This window comes from Cryptotermes secundus, unplaced genomic scaffold (assembly GCF_002891405.2).
Source record: "Cryptotermes secundus unplaced genomic scaffold, Csec_1.0 scaffold2344, whole genome shotgun sequence".
Classification (NCBI taxonomy): domain Eukaryota; kingdom Metazoa; phylum Arthropoda; class Insecta; order Blattodea; family Kalotermitidae; genus Cryptotermes; species Cryptotermes secundus.
Window position 1 is genome coordinate 40,660 of NW_019727129.1, and position 15,422 is coordinate 56,081.

Sequence of the window (15,422 nt, forward strand, 5' to 3'; positions counted from 1 at the left end):
ATGGCTTCTACAAACGTAGATTTTAAACCACTTGCCAGATTTCCACAAAACTTGGCATGAATGTTGTGCCATTCAAGGCCATCGCACTGCCATAACTTTAAATTTACAAAAATCAGTAATATAAACACGATGGGCGGTCGAACTCGCGAGGTGGGAGTCAACAGCATCACACTACTGCGTATCCACCTGCGCACTTCCCTCCTAATTGGGGCAGTACATCCATAGCGCCATAGCTCAAGCGGATAGTCGCTAGCTTCCCACGACGGCGGCCCGGGTTCGATCAAGTGGGATTTTGGCGGACAAAGTCGCGCTGGGGCGAATTTTCTCCGGGTACTTCAGTTTCCCCTGCCAATCTTCAATCCACCAAATTCTCCATCATCATAATCATCCAGGGCAGGCTACAGTAGGTCAATCAGTGGCCGCCGTGCCGAATAGACGAAGCGAATTAAAAAAAATATCGCTTGAGCTATGGTGCAGCCTCCGCTCGGATGTTAGTCTACGTCTGCTCCGCACGAGAATGTATAAACTTACTCTCGGTTGCAGCTGTTCATATCCGAACATTGCACACAACAGCACATCACGTGAAATATATACAGTTCCGGTCGCTCTAGTCTCTAGTTGGTAACACTGAATGTCTAATTTGTTAAACATGGCGTATTCAGTGAATATATCCGTAGAGGCTCCAATTGAAAATCAAATTCAGGAAATTACTTACGATGGACAAGAAATTTATCAGACGTAAGTGACACGTATTAATTAATTTCGTCATTATTCGATATCGATTGAATTTTTTTGCGGCGAGACAAAGATGGCCATAGTGTGAGTCTGAGCATTTATTTGCGTCTAATGCAGAGGTTAAGACTCCGTTTAAATTAACACCCTCCCCCCACTTGTACCTTTATGGTGTGTGCCCTCCTAGTTATTTACGTCGGCTGTATCATGTAATGTAGTTTCTTATTGTTACTAAAGACACCTAACTGCAATCTGACATTAAACAAATACTATCAGAAACCAAATTTTGCTCCTTTTATAATTTTCTATTGATATTTATTCGAAATCGTGCGTTTTATAAGTATAACATAAGTGCTTTTGTCGTAACTGTTATCGGTTATAACGGGTTTCCTTTCGTATTTTCTCTGACAGGTTAACCAGTCAAATCCATGATGATGAGACTGATAAACCATTTCCCTGCGTCTATTTTATGTTTATTGGATATTTGTTTTGAATTGTTCACTATTTCAGGCCTTTGTCAATGTCTGAGAGTCTTGCGAAACTAGCACAGAAGATAGATTTCAGTAAAGCAAGTACAGAAGAGATAGTAAAGGAAGGTGCTGATCAGCAAGACAAAAATGATGAAGATTCAGCAACAAAGGAATCAGCGACATTCCAGTCATCTCTTTGGCCATGGGACTCTGTAAGGAATAAGCTAAGGTGCAGTAGCCCATTGATATTGAAGTGAAGCAGTAAGCTGGTTTCTTGAATAATATTGAAAGAGAAGCCAAATTAATCACATTTAAGGTCTTAGCATTGCATTATAGGGATATATAACAAATTATTACAAAGCTGTTAAACCAGTGTCATTTTAAGTGGTTTTTAGATCTCATAAATAAACAAGAAATAGTAAATGTGATTTTCCATCTGAACAGGAATGCCCTGACAGAGGTGTGTGTCCTCGCAGACGTCCTTGCAATTGCTAAGGAGAAGCGGTACATTGTGTTAGATCATGTCCCTCAGGATGCTTTGGAAACAAAACCAATGGTTCAGGTGTATGCACGCAAAAAGGTAATATTTTGTTTCTGTTTGACTCCTTTGTTATCTGTTTCTTGATTACTCAGTTGTTCAATTTATTTACGTTCTGTAAATCCAGATACAGGTGGACACCATAGGTTATGGAACAATTCAAATACAGTATAAATACAATAACAGTCTAATTGAAAAATTAATAAGATTACAAATTACGTAAATATAAGATAATTATACTTATGCATCACAATTTGAACCTGTTAACAGAAACAATGTCAGTGGGTACATCGCTAATAAGTAATAGGATTATGAATTATGTAAATACAAGTTAATTATACTGGTGTATCACAATTTAAGCCTGTTGTCAAAAACAGTGTCAGTGAGTACGTTGTTAATGGTTATAAAATATGTAAGTAAAATTAAAAGAAAGCAATCTCCATTCATACATTCATGCACAATCCATAGAGCCCCATAAAGGAGACCTGTGAATACAGTGATGGTATTTCAAATGAGGCCGGTCACGGTAGCCGAGCGGTCTAAGGCATGCACTGTCTTCGCTCTCTTGAAAGCCGGGATCGTGGGTTCGGATCCCACTCAGGGCATGGATGTGTGTGTGCGTTTTTCTGTGTTTGTCTACAGGTAGAGGCCTTGCGATGAGCTGATCACTCGCCCAAGGAGTCCTACCGTATGTGTAAGATCTAGAAAAACCGAAGTGAACGGAGTTCATGGAGGTAGGCCTGGGCCCACTGGGGCTGTAGTGCCAAGGAAAAAAAAAATTTCAAATATGATGTTGTACAATAGATGTAAATGACAAATAGGGAAGAATTTCTGCCATTTGCCAGTAAAGTCTAAGGAAAGTCATGAAATCCCAGGATACATGGTCCTGGATAGTGGTATGCCAGCCAGTATCTTGGTTTTGATGGGTGAGGCATTGTTTCCTGACATTGCAAAGTTTGCAAATGCACAGTGTTCCCTTGTATTGATAACTGGTTTAAGGTGTGTTACATGGTATTGATGTTAATGCTGAGTACTGATAGAGACTCTAAGGGCCACATGGTAGTGTAGTTAGTTGAGGCACTATGCTACAAGCCGGAAGGTTGTGGGATCAAATCCAGATGAGGTGGATTTTTTCAGTTTACCTAATCCTTCCAGCCGCGGTATGGCCTGGGTGTCGACTTAGCCTCTAACAGAAATGAGTACCAAGAATATTCTTGGAATGTTCTTGGGGGTAAAGGGCGGCGCATAAGGCTGACAACCTTACCGCCATCTATGAGCCGATCGTCTAGAAAATGTGGGAACCTCAACATTTCACAACCCTATGGGGCCTGTTACAGGGATACCTTTACTTTTTTTTTTTTTAACTGATAGTCTCGATGTTATTTGGTTTACAAGGACTGATCTAAAGTGCAGTAAAATCACAAGACATGAATGAGGAATACAACATGAAAGCAAAAGCAATTTACTCCACACATTCCTTCATTCTCATGAGCTTAATGGATGATTGTGAATTAATAGTTATCGTGTGCACCAAACAGACCTTTATTTGTGGCACATCAGTACCACTGTGAGAATATCATATCTCATAATTTATAATTCATGTTAGCCTCTGCATGTAGGCATCATAAGTTCTTTTCCTTGTCACAGGTAGTTTTATCCTTCAGAACACCTATTACATCGTGGAATCATTCTGAAGTTGCGTATGATTTTAGGCTCTGGCTGGTGCAGCATCTGTTCTTCTGGCAGGAGCTGAGAGATTGCGAGCCTCACAGAACGAATTGGCACGCAACCGAACCACACCTGATTTTCACATTGAGCTACTCCGACTGCGTCAGAACTGGAGGCTCAAGAAAGTCTCAAATTCCATCATTGGTGATCTGAGTTACAGGACAGGTGTGTGTTGTTATCTGTAGACACGGATCTGTGTGAAATCCTTTCTTTGCTTCTTTTTTCATATTTCATATTTATCTAAATTTTAGGAGGTAATGCAAAATGGGAGGTTATGACTTTTTGTTTCCACAGTTTATCCCCCAAAGCCATGTTATTGATTTAATTTAAATTTACAGTTGTGTAGGGTGGGAGTAATTAAAAATTGTAAAATGAGTTTTCTGATAGTCTTTGTTGATATTCTGTAACACTTACTTTATATTAAGTTCAGTTCAGACTATTGAATTGGTTTTAAATTGTTTGTTTTGCAAAAGAATGAATATGTGACATAAGACATGCCACTGTTTTTGTTGTTCTTTGCTGGCACTAGAACCCTGGGTCTCGGCCTTCTCAGTGATTTTGTAACAGTAAATTTTTCTGGGGTGGGGTAATAATCGACAAACCTAAGTACCAGGGTCAACGCTTTGGCCCACACCCTTAGACCTATCTGGCAGAGGTGGCTCTACCAGTAGCTTACTACACCGCCATGTTGTAATGTTAATAGCTGGTTCCAAGTATGCACAGACTGGGATGTTTGAAGTGACAAAGGCAGAGGAAGAACCTCAAGCGACTGGAAGTCCTCCCCCATCCCCTGGAGCTGGTGCAGCAGCAGGGCCTCCAAAATCAAGTTCTGCGCTACGAGTAACTGTACCCAGTGAGCTACAGGGGGTCGCATACATAGAGGTGCTTTGTCAGAAAGGTTAGTGTCAACCGTACATGTACAGTGGATGCCCCATTTGATGCTTTTAGTCACTTTATGTTTAATTTAAGTCATCCTGGATCTAGATTTTCAGTTCTAAATTTTTCTGTTTAAGATTTTCTCCAGTTTAGTATGCAGGTCCAGGGCTCTACAAAGAAATCTTAAAATTGGGGGGAGGTGTGTTTCACATTACAAGAGTTTATTTCTTTCTTCTTCTCTATATTCTTTTTTAATATATTCTCTGCCTCCTTTTATAAGGGATCCTAACATCTCATAGGTTCTCTGATCTCATATTTCATGATTTCAGTTCCAGTCTCATTCCTTTGGTTATCCCTTTTAATATTTTTCAGTTTGCTGTCTTGTCACCGAAATGCAGGGCAAAATCATGACATAAAGATAGCTAACAGGTGTTTTCAAAATGTACAGTTCAGATATTTGGGAACAGTTATGACAAATAAAAACCTGATTCAGGAGGAAATTAAGAGCAGATTGAATTCAGGTAATGCTTGCTACCATTCAGTCGAGAACCTTTTGTGTTCTCATCTGCCGTCTAAAAGCATAAAAATTAGAATGTACAAAACTATAATTTTGCCTGTGGTTCTGTATGGGTGTGAAACTTGGTCTCTGACATTAAGGGAGGAACACAGACTAAGGGTGTTTGAGAACAGGGTGTAGAGGAGAATATTTGGACTGAAGAGAGATGAAGTGACAGGAGGTTGGGAGAAAACTGCATAATGAGGAGCTTCATAACTTGTACTCTTGTCCAGTATAATTAGAATGATCAAGTCAAGGAGGTTGAGGTGGGCAGGGCATGTAACACGAATGGGGGAGACGAGGAATGCATGTAGGATATTGGTGGGAAAGCCAGAAGGAAAGAGACCACTGGGAAGAACAAGATGTAGGTTAGAGAACAATACTAAAATGTATCTTAGAGAGATAGGATGGGGTGTTATGGATTGGATTGATCTGGCTTGGGATAGGGACCAGTGGAAGGCTCTTGTGAACACAGTAATGAACCTTGAGGTTCCATAAAATGCTGGGAATTTCTTGAGTAGTTGCACAATTGGCGGTTTCTTAAGAAGGGCTCAGCTCCATGAGTGAGTGAGTGATATGAAATGGTAAGCTGGTTTTCTTCATTTTTTTCTTTTCCTTTACATTATCATATATAAATGTATTAACTATGTTGATCTGTTAGTAAGTCTCATTTAGGAAGTTTGTGGTTTGAGTTGGGCACTGGCAATCCAGACATATTTTTCATGGCTTTGTTCAATCCCTCTAGGATAGTGCCTTAAAATTGGCTAAATCCTCCTTTCTGCACATTTTACCGTTTCGACATCATACCATGCAGCAGAAGTTGATGTAGCATTGTAAAACAGCTATATAAACAAACAGTGATAAATGTGTATACTCTGTTTAGACCAGGAAGACCTGTGTAGTGCAACTATAAACTTGCTGGGCTCTGGCCCGGCTAGCACTAACCCTGATGTACACTGGCAGCAGAAATTAGAGGCAGCCCAGAATGTTCTGTTCTGCAAGGAACTGTTCAACCAGCTGGCTAAGGAAGCTGTTCAGTTGCAGGCGCCCATCCCGCATATGGTAGTCGGCAACCAGATTATGGCAACGGTATGTGGCCTTGTCAATACACGGAGTCTTCGTTTGCATTCTTTGTGATTATATTAATATTATTACTAGGGGCTCTGGTCCTCATACTCACAATCCATTAATGCGATTCAATGTTGAAAGACTGTTTCTTCATGAAAATGACAGAAACTGATGAAAAAGAGACATGTTGGCATATCCACCTATAGGCACTACCTGCAACTAGCATGTGCTTTGTGCTGTTGACATGTGTTACCATAACCTCATGCAGCATCGTTACAGATTAGTTGCATACAGATGTGTTACGATTTCGGTGTATTATATTATATTATATTATATTAATATTGTGACATGATGACTGCCTCTATGGTTTAGTTGTGAGTTCCTGGCTACAGATTCAGAGGTCCTGGGTTCGATTCCAGGCGCTACCAGATTTTCTGAGAAGTATTGGGTCTGGAATGGGGTCCACTCAGCCTCATGAGGGTAGTTGAGGAGCTGTTTCAAGGAAATAGCTGCTCCAGTCTAGAAAACCGAGGTTAACGGCTGTGGGGATCCGTTGCACTGACCATGTGACACCGTCTAATCTGCTAAAGTTGGCACTAACTTCGCCGACAAGTGGCGGTCACTCAGTCAGTATAGTTCACTTGCAGATACAGGCCACGGAGTTTGTGACATGACAGCTGAAAGTCAGAATAGTGGGACAAGTCAGGGTGGTCATGGCTAAACAGTAGGATGGTATACACATTTCTGCAGCAATGAATCAACACGCAATAATAGCGGAACTATTGAAAATGGTGTTTTCTCTGCAGTCCATGCCAAGTCTGTACGGGGTGTATCAAAACTCCATGGCAAAACTTCAGGAACGGACTCCTCATATAGAGAGAAGAAAGAAAGCGTATGACAACATGGGTCCAGAAGTGCATAATTACAGGGTTATCTGAGCATGTAATTTACGGAGTCCACACCGATTGGTGATTGTTTGTTGGGATCCTACGTTCTTCCGGACAAGCTTAATGGAAAGAACTACACAGATTTCTTGCTTATTACATTGCCTAATTACTTGGAAGACATGCCACTAGCATCCCGTCGACAGCTGTACTTCATGCATAATGGTACTCCCGCACATTTCAGTCTGTCTGCCCGCAGGCACCTTAATGCACATTATCCTGGGCGCTGGATAGGTAGAGGTGGACTGACTGCTTGGCCACCACGCTCTCCTGACTTAAACCCCCTGGACTTTTACCTGTGAGGACACTTAGATTCTGCCGTGTATTCAACTGCTGTTGCTGATGTAACAACTCTCCACGTGTGCATTGTGACAGCCTGTCAGACAGTACGCACTACACCGGGCATTTTTGTTTGTGTGCGGCACTAAATGCAATGATGAGTGGAGTCCTGTATTCAGGAAGGAGGAGGTCACTTTGAACATTTCCTCTGATACTTGACCAGAGTGTTCCAGCTGGCGTTACAGACGTATTCAGTGTAACAGTGCAACAGTGTTGGGAGTGTCGGATTGCACTAACATTACTAAAAGGTCGTATAACTCTGTAATTATGCATTTCGGGAACCATGTTGTTATACACTTTTTTCTTCTCTCTATATGAGGAGTCCGATCCTGAAGTTTTGCTGTTGAGTTTTGATACACCCTGTATAATGAGGACCAGCAGTTAACCAGTTCATGGGTTGCAAGCGAGCAGTGGCAGTTTGTATTTGGCCATGAGGAGTGTCCATTGTTAACAGCAGCTACCTAGCAGTGACTAATGATGACAGAATAACAAACAGAGGACGTTACACATGCTCTAGTTGTAGTGTGTAAATTAGTGACATTGTTCAGTTATTTGTATATTAGTTATAGGTGCTCAGTAAATCCACTTAACAGTCTAAACCTTTTGTATAGTCTCTAACACATGACAATATTGTTTAAATTCTCATGACTGCACTCTTGGAGAAATTGTTGAACTAGCGTCCTTTACTTTTTTCTCCAGTGTCTTTTACTCGTGTACCACTTTGTTCTGGTGTACAGAAATATCAGGTGCTTCTGATGGCTGCTAACCAGCTGGTTGTATGGAACACAGCTTGAGAATCATGTATAACTTAAGGTGACTTATTTCAGGTGCTGCCTGGAATCCAACTGATCATTGGCCTGTATCATAGCACCGGAAATGACAAGAAACCAAACCCGACACCTCCACAGAAATCTGAACATGATCACGTTTTGGAGCACTCACTACATCAGCTTCTGCGTGAGGTTCATCATAAGAACACACATCACCCATTTCCGCATCCCTCTTCAGGTCCAGTAGGACCAAGCAAGAAACGATGCTTAGCGGGACCAATGGCAGCTGACAGATATGAACTACTGGAGATGACTAAGAGGTACTGAATGAGTGTGCAGTGTTAGGGATTTGGCTTCAACCACAGGAAATCCTTACCCATTTCCTATTTTGAATGCAATAAAATTAAGAGGTCCTCTGTTGCACACGACCCCCACAGACACCATTAAAAATACTGCGTTTTCTCAAATACACCACAGCTGTGAATTTACCTGTACACCCCATTTTTTAAAACATAAAATAATTTGTGTAAATTTATTGACATTTCAAAGTATGTGTGAAGTATAAGGCCTAGTGCACACCTGCAATTTTTAGTTGGCTGATAGTTGTGCAAGTCACCGAGAAACATTGTGTTTAATGGGAGAGCGCATACATCACGATAGTTGTTCCAACAGTTGGTGAGCAGTTGGGTTCTACCTCCAAGTGTACTTGATACCAGATCATCTTGAAATTTGAACTCGGTTTTCTTATACTCAGAATTACTGGACTTTTGTACCTTGTCCATCATCTGGTATTCTAAAAAACTGGAGAATACAGGACAATGGACAAAGTCCAGAAACCCAGTAATTCTTATACACCATTGTCAGAACCATTTAGAATCTCAGTGTTGTTAGTTTATATCTGTTGCAGGGTTTTACTTCCCTGCATCTGATGTCCTGTAACTAGTGCACTGGAACTACCACTTCTCACATATCTGTAAAACTTTCTTCCTACATATTTCAGGATATTTCACTTTCTGGTCACGAAAAGTTCTGTCACTACCGGTGCTTTTCTGCATCAACTCTCTCTTCTTTCCACAGTCTGCTATGCAACCCTCACTAACATGTTTCCTGTCATCAGCACAATTATCAGTTTCTTTTGCATTATTCATTATTTTCACTTCTTCACTAATCATAATAGATCATAAACTTACTCTTTTAGCAGTTGAACCTCACAGATTAATATCCTCTTGTGTGGTATGGCTGTGTATGGTTGCATGGTAGATAGAGGAAGTTATGAAAATTAAGATGGCGTTTGGAATGAGTACGATTGCCAACCTTCTCATGATTAAGCTGCACACCACATTTTGTAGTCAGTTTCTTATAATAGAAAATTTTTGCTTGAGGTTTTGAGGAAATATGGTATAGGTCCGCTGGGGACACTGATTTTTCTGTCTACAAGTAGCAATTGTTTATGATAATGAAATGTGATTAACAGTTCGAAGAACGTAATAATTTTGACTGACATAGATGTCTGGCTTTGTGTTATTTATATTATAACCAGAAAAATTTGAAAGAGTATATAAAGAGGGAGACAGATTTGTGTGTGTTTGTGTGCAGTTTTACGCTGAGTTATATGACATTCATGTGCAGTATCACCAATTCGTTAGTTGCTACATACTTGTATTTACATAGAGGGATGGTTGTAATATAAACGATGATTCATAATGTTGACAAATGTGTAAAGTTGGCTTTCCCTTTGTAGACTATTCAGCATAGTTATGTTCTATGTTGCAGCCAGACACTTCTGGAACAGATAATTCAGCAGGCCCAACATTTTTTCATGCGTCTTCGTACAGAGTACGTGTTGGATACGATCGCGAAGGAAGTGAAGGACCCACTTATTGTATCTCACTGGAATGCTCTCAACTCGCCCACCCAGTCTTGTGTTAAGATCAATATAATGACACATGGCTACGATTCTGTTTATCGTACATCATTAGTTGTACATGTTGGTGAGAAGTCTCTGAAATGTGTGTGCCGGGATGGACGAGTCATGCACATGTCGTATGAGCCACAGGAGCTACGAGACCTCATATTCTGTCAGGTCAGATAAATTGTTGTGTAACAATATTATGCATGAAAAATGCATCATACAGTGATATCTCTCTTCCTGAAAGGCTTTTGTTTTCATATTAAATCAGTTCATGGTGGAACTTTCATAATCAAGAACAGATTAAGCTAAAAAAATGTATTTCGGAATATATCATGTCTTGAGTTTTGGGTTTCATTATACCAAGGAATAAATTATATTTTTCCCTCTAATGTCCCGCAGTTTATAGATTGGTGAACGGTTAGTTACTGATGTTCTGTTCTTCAGATTTACCAACACCAGATCACTGCAGTGCAGGGACTAGCCAAGTGCATGGGTTGGCAGTTTCTAGCGAATAGCACGCACCTCGGACTTGGGGCAGTGGAGCCGCTGGGCAATGCAAGCAGCTGTATTCTCGCTTCCCCAATAGGTGACCGGTGAGTCTCACAGAGCCTGGTACCATGACTAGATTTGTAATATTGGTTTCTCAAGTTTTAAGTTTGCATTTCATGGATGATGCTGTTTGATGTGGAGTGTACAGTCTTCTGGACCATAACACAGTGCAATTTGGGCAAAGCCCATTTTTTTTTTTTTTTTTTTTTGGGTGTTTNGGAAACCATCGGGAGACTGATGCAGTATGTTTCTTCAAAACACTGGACTTTCTCTGAACCGTATGGTGTTACAAGCCAGAAGACAGTACACTGCATAGTAACTACTGGGGAACCTCATGTACTTATTTTATCTTTATGATAACACTAAACATTGTGATCGAGTGGTCAGCACTGTGGCTTATTGTTTAAGGGAAGTGCAGATGTTAGTCTTGGCCCAGAGATTGGTATCTGAAGTTTTTCATTGTGCACTGAAATCCACATTTAAGATGTCTTTTGGGAACAGTGGATTTGAAGTTGATAAATACTTTAAATAACTCCAAATCAGTCACTAGGTATGCAGCGTGTTTGGTGGAACCTGCTGTCTCTAGCTTCACTCTTCTGCTCTGAAGATCGAAGCAGCAGGTGTATGTGAAACATAGGTACCTATTTACCAAGCTACATGGCATCTAACTGTAGACTGTCATATTCACTTAAGTCTGAAATGAAGAAAGCAAATTATGAAATTCCCCATTATGTGATTTTCTCCAGTTTTCTATTACTTTCTGTGTCTTTAATGCAGATAATCTCATCTGCTCCATGTTCTCAATCTTTTCTTTTTGATATTGTGTTGCAGAATTATTGCTGTGCGGTGTGAGCCTCAAACTGGTGTGCAGGTCGCCATTGCACAGTCACCACGCAAGGACTTCTTTCCAGGTCAGCTGGTAAAAGAGCGGAAATGGGAAAATCTGGGCGGAAGTTTCAAGGAAGTTCGGTGGGACAAAATGGAAGGAAAAAATTTTCTTAACAAGATGGAACTGCTGATGTCAAGTCTGACAAGTTCACAGTGAGCTGCTTATAAAATGCAATTGGATATGATACCAGACCAAAAGCAAATGTTGCACAGGGAAGTTGGCCTGTAGCAATCAGAAAGTATAGGTTTTTGTGACTGATGTTCAGATGATACCTGGTCACATGTTCAAGTTGGATGATAACATCACGGCCACTACGGTGCAGCGGTTCCGGCAGCAGCTCAGGGAGATCTCTATGGAAGGATGCATCAGCCAGTGTGTCAGTTAGATGCCTGCTTCGCTGCTCATGGAGACTGTTTTAATGACCTCTGCTCCTTTCACCAGAATAGTCCCTGAACAGGTTTCATTTGAACAACCTTCATAATTACATAACTAATCTTGTTATATGTAAATGTGATTCTGTAGATATGGATGAGTGTGTTAAGTGGTTGTTTTGTATTTATTATGTGCAGTTAAAATGTTGTTCTGTAATAATAGAAATATCCTTGTTCTGTGACCAACCAGGTTAGAGATGACTCCCTGAACTTAAAGATGAAGACATGATAATGTGCTGCCTTATCAGGGCCATTGCACATCTCTGGGGATGGTAGAATGGTGATCAGCAGAGAAATTTGAAGAAATTTTGAGAAAGGCCTGCTCCAACACTACTTCACCCCCCACGAATCTCATATGAAGTCACCCAGGATTGAACCCAGATTTCCACTATGGCATGATCGTCTGGAATAATAGTGTTGCAATCATCATGTGATGTTACACCGTGTAGTCTGGTAGATAGGTACCAACATTCTGGAGGAATATGCTGTTTCCATATTCGGAGTAGAAAAGTGAATGTTGAATTTTTTGCATTGAATAAAGCAGGAAGAGAAATTGTTTTTCCATTTTCTTCCCTTCCTCTCCTCAGTCCTAGTCTCTTATTCCTGCTAACCTCATCCTCCAGCTTCTTCTCTTTGAGGGGCAACTTCAGAATTGTTTTGTAGGGTGTGACAAACATGAGCAGTTGATATGGTGTTATAATAGATCAAGTAATAAATAAAGGAAGGATAGTCCTGGCTACTTGCAAGATGGTGCATAATACAAATTTAAATACACTGATTTGAAAACTGCCATGTAACAAGTCCCAAAATTTCTGTCTCCTAAATTTTATTGCATGGGAATTTTTACTGTATTATATGAATGTACTTAAATATTTATTGAAGTTAAATTCAAGATGTATTGTAATTTTGATGGTTGTATGAATGAAACTGTGTGTATGACAAATGGGTGTATTTTTACAAACCTATAATTCCAAAGTCTTAACTTTCTGATGTTCTCATGTGTTGTATAGAATTTCTTACTGAAACATAAGCTCTGTTATTTTCTGTTTCATTTATTTTGAGTCAGGTTTGTATATAATTTTTTTTAAATGTTCTGTGTATTTGAATTTTCAGCATACAGCAGATTGAGGTGATGAGAATTCTGTACTCCAAAATATATAAATTAATGTATGCTACTGTCAGTACGTTTCACAGTCTGATCTGTTGCTCTTGGAGTATTTTAATATGAGGCTCCTGTGATGTTTTAGATCTCAAAATGTATGAAAATTGCATAAAATGTGATTTAGCAATTCAAGAAGAAGGTCTTGGAAGAACTGATCACCTACTTTCCTTTTGCTACATATTTAATATGTGAGATGACATGGATTGCATAGAAAACACCACACCCAGCAGTTCTGTTTTATGTATATATTCATTTATCCCGGAATGTGTTTGAGTTTTGCCTAGCAATGACCGTCTTTTCTGACTCCATTATTACAGCTTTCAGGCTTTAGAGTGGGACACACAGACAGCAAGGTGATCTCATAAGCCTTTTATTTTTTAAAAATAAGGAAAATAAATACATTTACTAATGAACCCTAATTGTGCCTATGAAGTACTTTGTTCTATTATACTGTGTTTTTGTAATTTAACCTAATCTTTTTATGCTGATTTAGTAATTAGACTGTTGGCATTTTTGGAAACTCCCAGGAAAAGGCTTCAAAGCCTCCTTTGGGGTTGCATCTCCCACTTTGGACAGATGATTCAGTCCATTACGGTACACAGAGACGTGAGTGCACAGTCAAAACGTAGTCAAATTGTTCGTATCTGTCATAGTGATACAGTATATATAATAATAATTGTCAAGTATTTTTGATATGTCTACGCTTACATATTGGTGCCAATAGTAGGCAGTGCTACCACACAGGCTTTCCTACTACACAGTGGGATTGTATAGACCTACAAGTTAAACCAATTTGTGAGACAGTTGTGGACGGTGTAACAAATTGAGCTTTGTACTTTCCATGTGTCCACTTCTTACATTTTGTCTCAAGCAGCTCTCACAGTTTTGTCATCTCTGATATGACTTAGGAATTGAAAGAAAATGTTGTGGATCATGAAATATTTCACTCCACATTATATTCTTGTCATTTTCCTAAAAGAGTGAAATTTTAAGGTAAAAATATAAAAATATGCATTTTCATAGCCCGGTGAATGACATTAATGGTTATTTCTTGATGCAGATTAAAGTTGAGTGTTAAACTACATGGTAATATGCTTGGTAGACTTAGACGAATATCACAGCAGTACGGTTAACCTGCAGTTCTACGTAACTAACCCTGAAAACGGATGTTACGCATTCAGTTTGAATGGGGACAGAATAATAATATGCTGGAATCAGATGGGAATGGGTACCAGGGGCTTTTTCTGTGGAGTAAAGCAGCTGGGGCATGAAGCTGGCAACTCACCTCTATCTAAGGCTGAGGTTGAGAAAGGTGGAGCTGTACCTCGACTCCCACATGTCTTCATGGTGTCAGCTTAATTAGTGAGACACAAGGACATCCTCACCTTTGCCATCAGATTGGAAGGATAAATGAGTCATTCCAGTACTAAGGAAGACCCACTGAGCAAATAGTATGGTAGCAATTACAAGCTATAAGGAGAATGGGCAGTCTGCAAAAGTGACTTTATGAGGACATGTCTGTGTAGTTTGATAGATAGTACAAGTGTTTAGCGAAAATGGAGGTAGCAGACTGTACCGTGTCAAAAGCTGACATGACTAATTGATATGTCAGTTGCATTTGGTACCCACTTCAATTGAAGAACACAGATAACGTAAGATTGCTGAAAATAATTTATTAATAATCCAATGCAGCAACAAAGAACAAGGCAATCTACAATGTACACAGACACAAAGAAAATATGTTTGGACCCATTTCAGAATATATTTGTATATAAAGACTGTGCTTTTACTCCATGTCTGGATCCCTTATGATGCGTTTTATAAAGGCAATAAGTTTACTTATGGATGCATCATGCATGTAAAGGTTTTGTGCAAAAAGACTATATGGAAATCAAGACTTTGTTACGATTTCACACAACCATGGCAGACGCTCTGATACAGCGATAATGACATCTTCAGCTATAGCATTGGCGAATGCAGTTTTAACTTACAGCCACTTAAAATTAATCAGTTGTTATTTCCAACACACTTAAAGAAAGCTGAGCTCCCTTTTTAGGCCAAACCTTTGGAATATTCATTTGTAAAGCTGTGGTAAGTGGTGCATGTTATTTGCTGTACAGATCCATAAGCATTACTTTGGAGTGCTAAGTAAGTATGTGCTTATTAGAATATTTTCCAGACCAAATTTAATTGTGCTGATGTTTGTAAAGTTAATATGATGTGTCAGAGGTGCTGCACCTTACATCAGAAGGGGTAAATGTAGACTGTGTATGTAGATGATATATATACAGTGTCCGTCTTGCAGTACATCCACTTTTACCTGTCACTTCACAACATGTTTCGGCACCATAGTGCCATCATCAGGTGCTCCATTTACACTAATCTATTGCATTGCATGCCATTATGTCAATGTAAAATTATTTAAAAAGTATTTTAAAATATTCGTCAGTTATAATAA

General features: G+C 39.6%; 1 protein-coding gene across 1 annotated transcript; it reads left to right on the top strand.

Moving 5' to 3' along the window:
* Positions 1–626: 626 nt before the first annotated feature.
* Positions 627–14,900, top strand: LOC111864552 (mediator of RNA polymerase II transcription subunit 17). Its single transcript, XM_023851880.2, has 10 exons — positions 627–738; positions 1,243–1,431; positions 1,647–1,782; positions 3,453–3,633; positions 4,172–4,366; positions 5,784–5,989; positions 8,079–8,341; positions 9,795–10,104; positions 10,378–10,526; positions 11,314–14,900. Exons 1-10 carry the CDS (start codon positions 632–634, stop codon positions 11,525–11,527), a joined length of 1,950 nt encoding a protein of 649 aa, XP_023707648.1. The 5' UTR covers positions 627–631; the 3' UTR covers positions 11,528–14,900.
* Positions 14,901–15,422: the final 522 nt, after the last annotated feature.

Excerpts from the sequence above, each read along its gene's own strand:
- LOC111864552 (XM_023851880.2), top strand. The coding sequence starts at position 632 with ATGTCTAATTTGTTAAACATGGCGTATTCAGTGAATATATCCGTAGAG. Across the intron at positions 1,432-1,646 it reads TCTGTAAGGAATAAGCTAAG|GAATGCCCTGACAGAGGTGT; the intron begins GTGCAGTAGCCC and ends CCATCTGAACAG. Across the intron at positions 1,783-3,452 it reads AGGTGTATGCACGCAAAAAG|GCTCTGGCTGGTGCAGCATC; the intron begins GTAATATTTTGT and ends GTATGATTTTAG.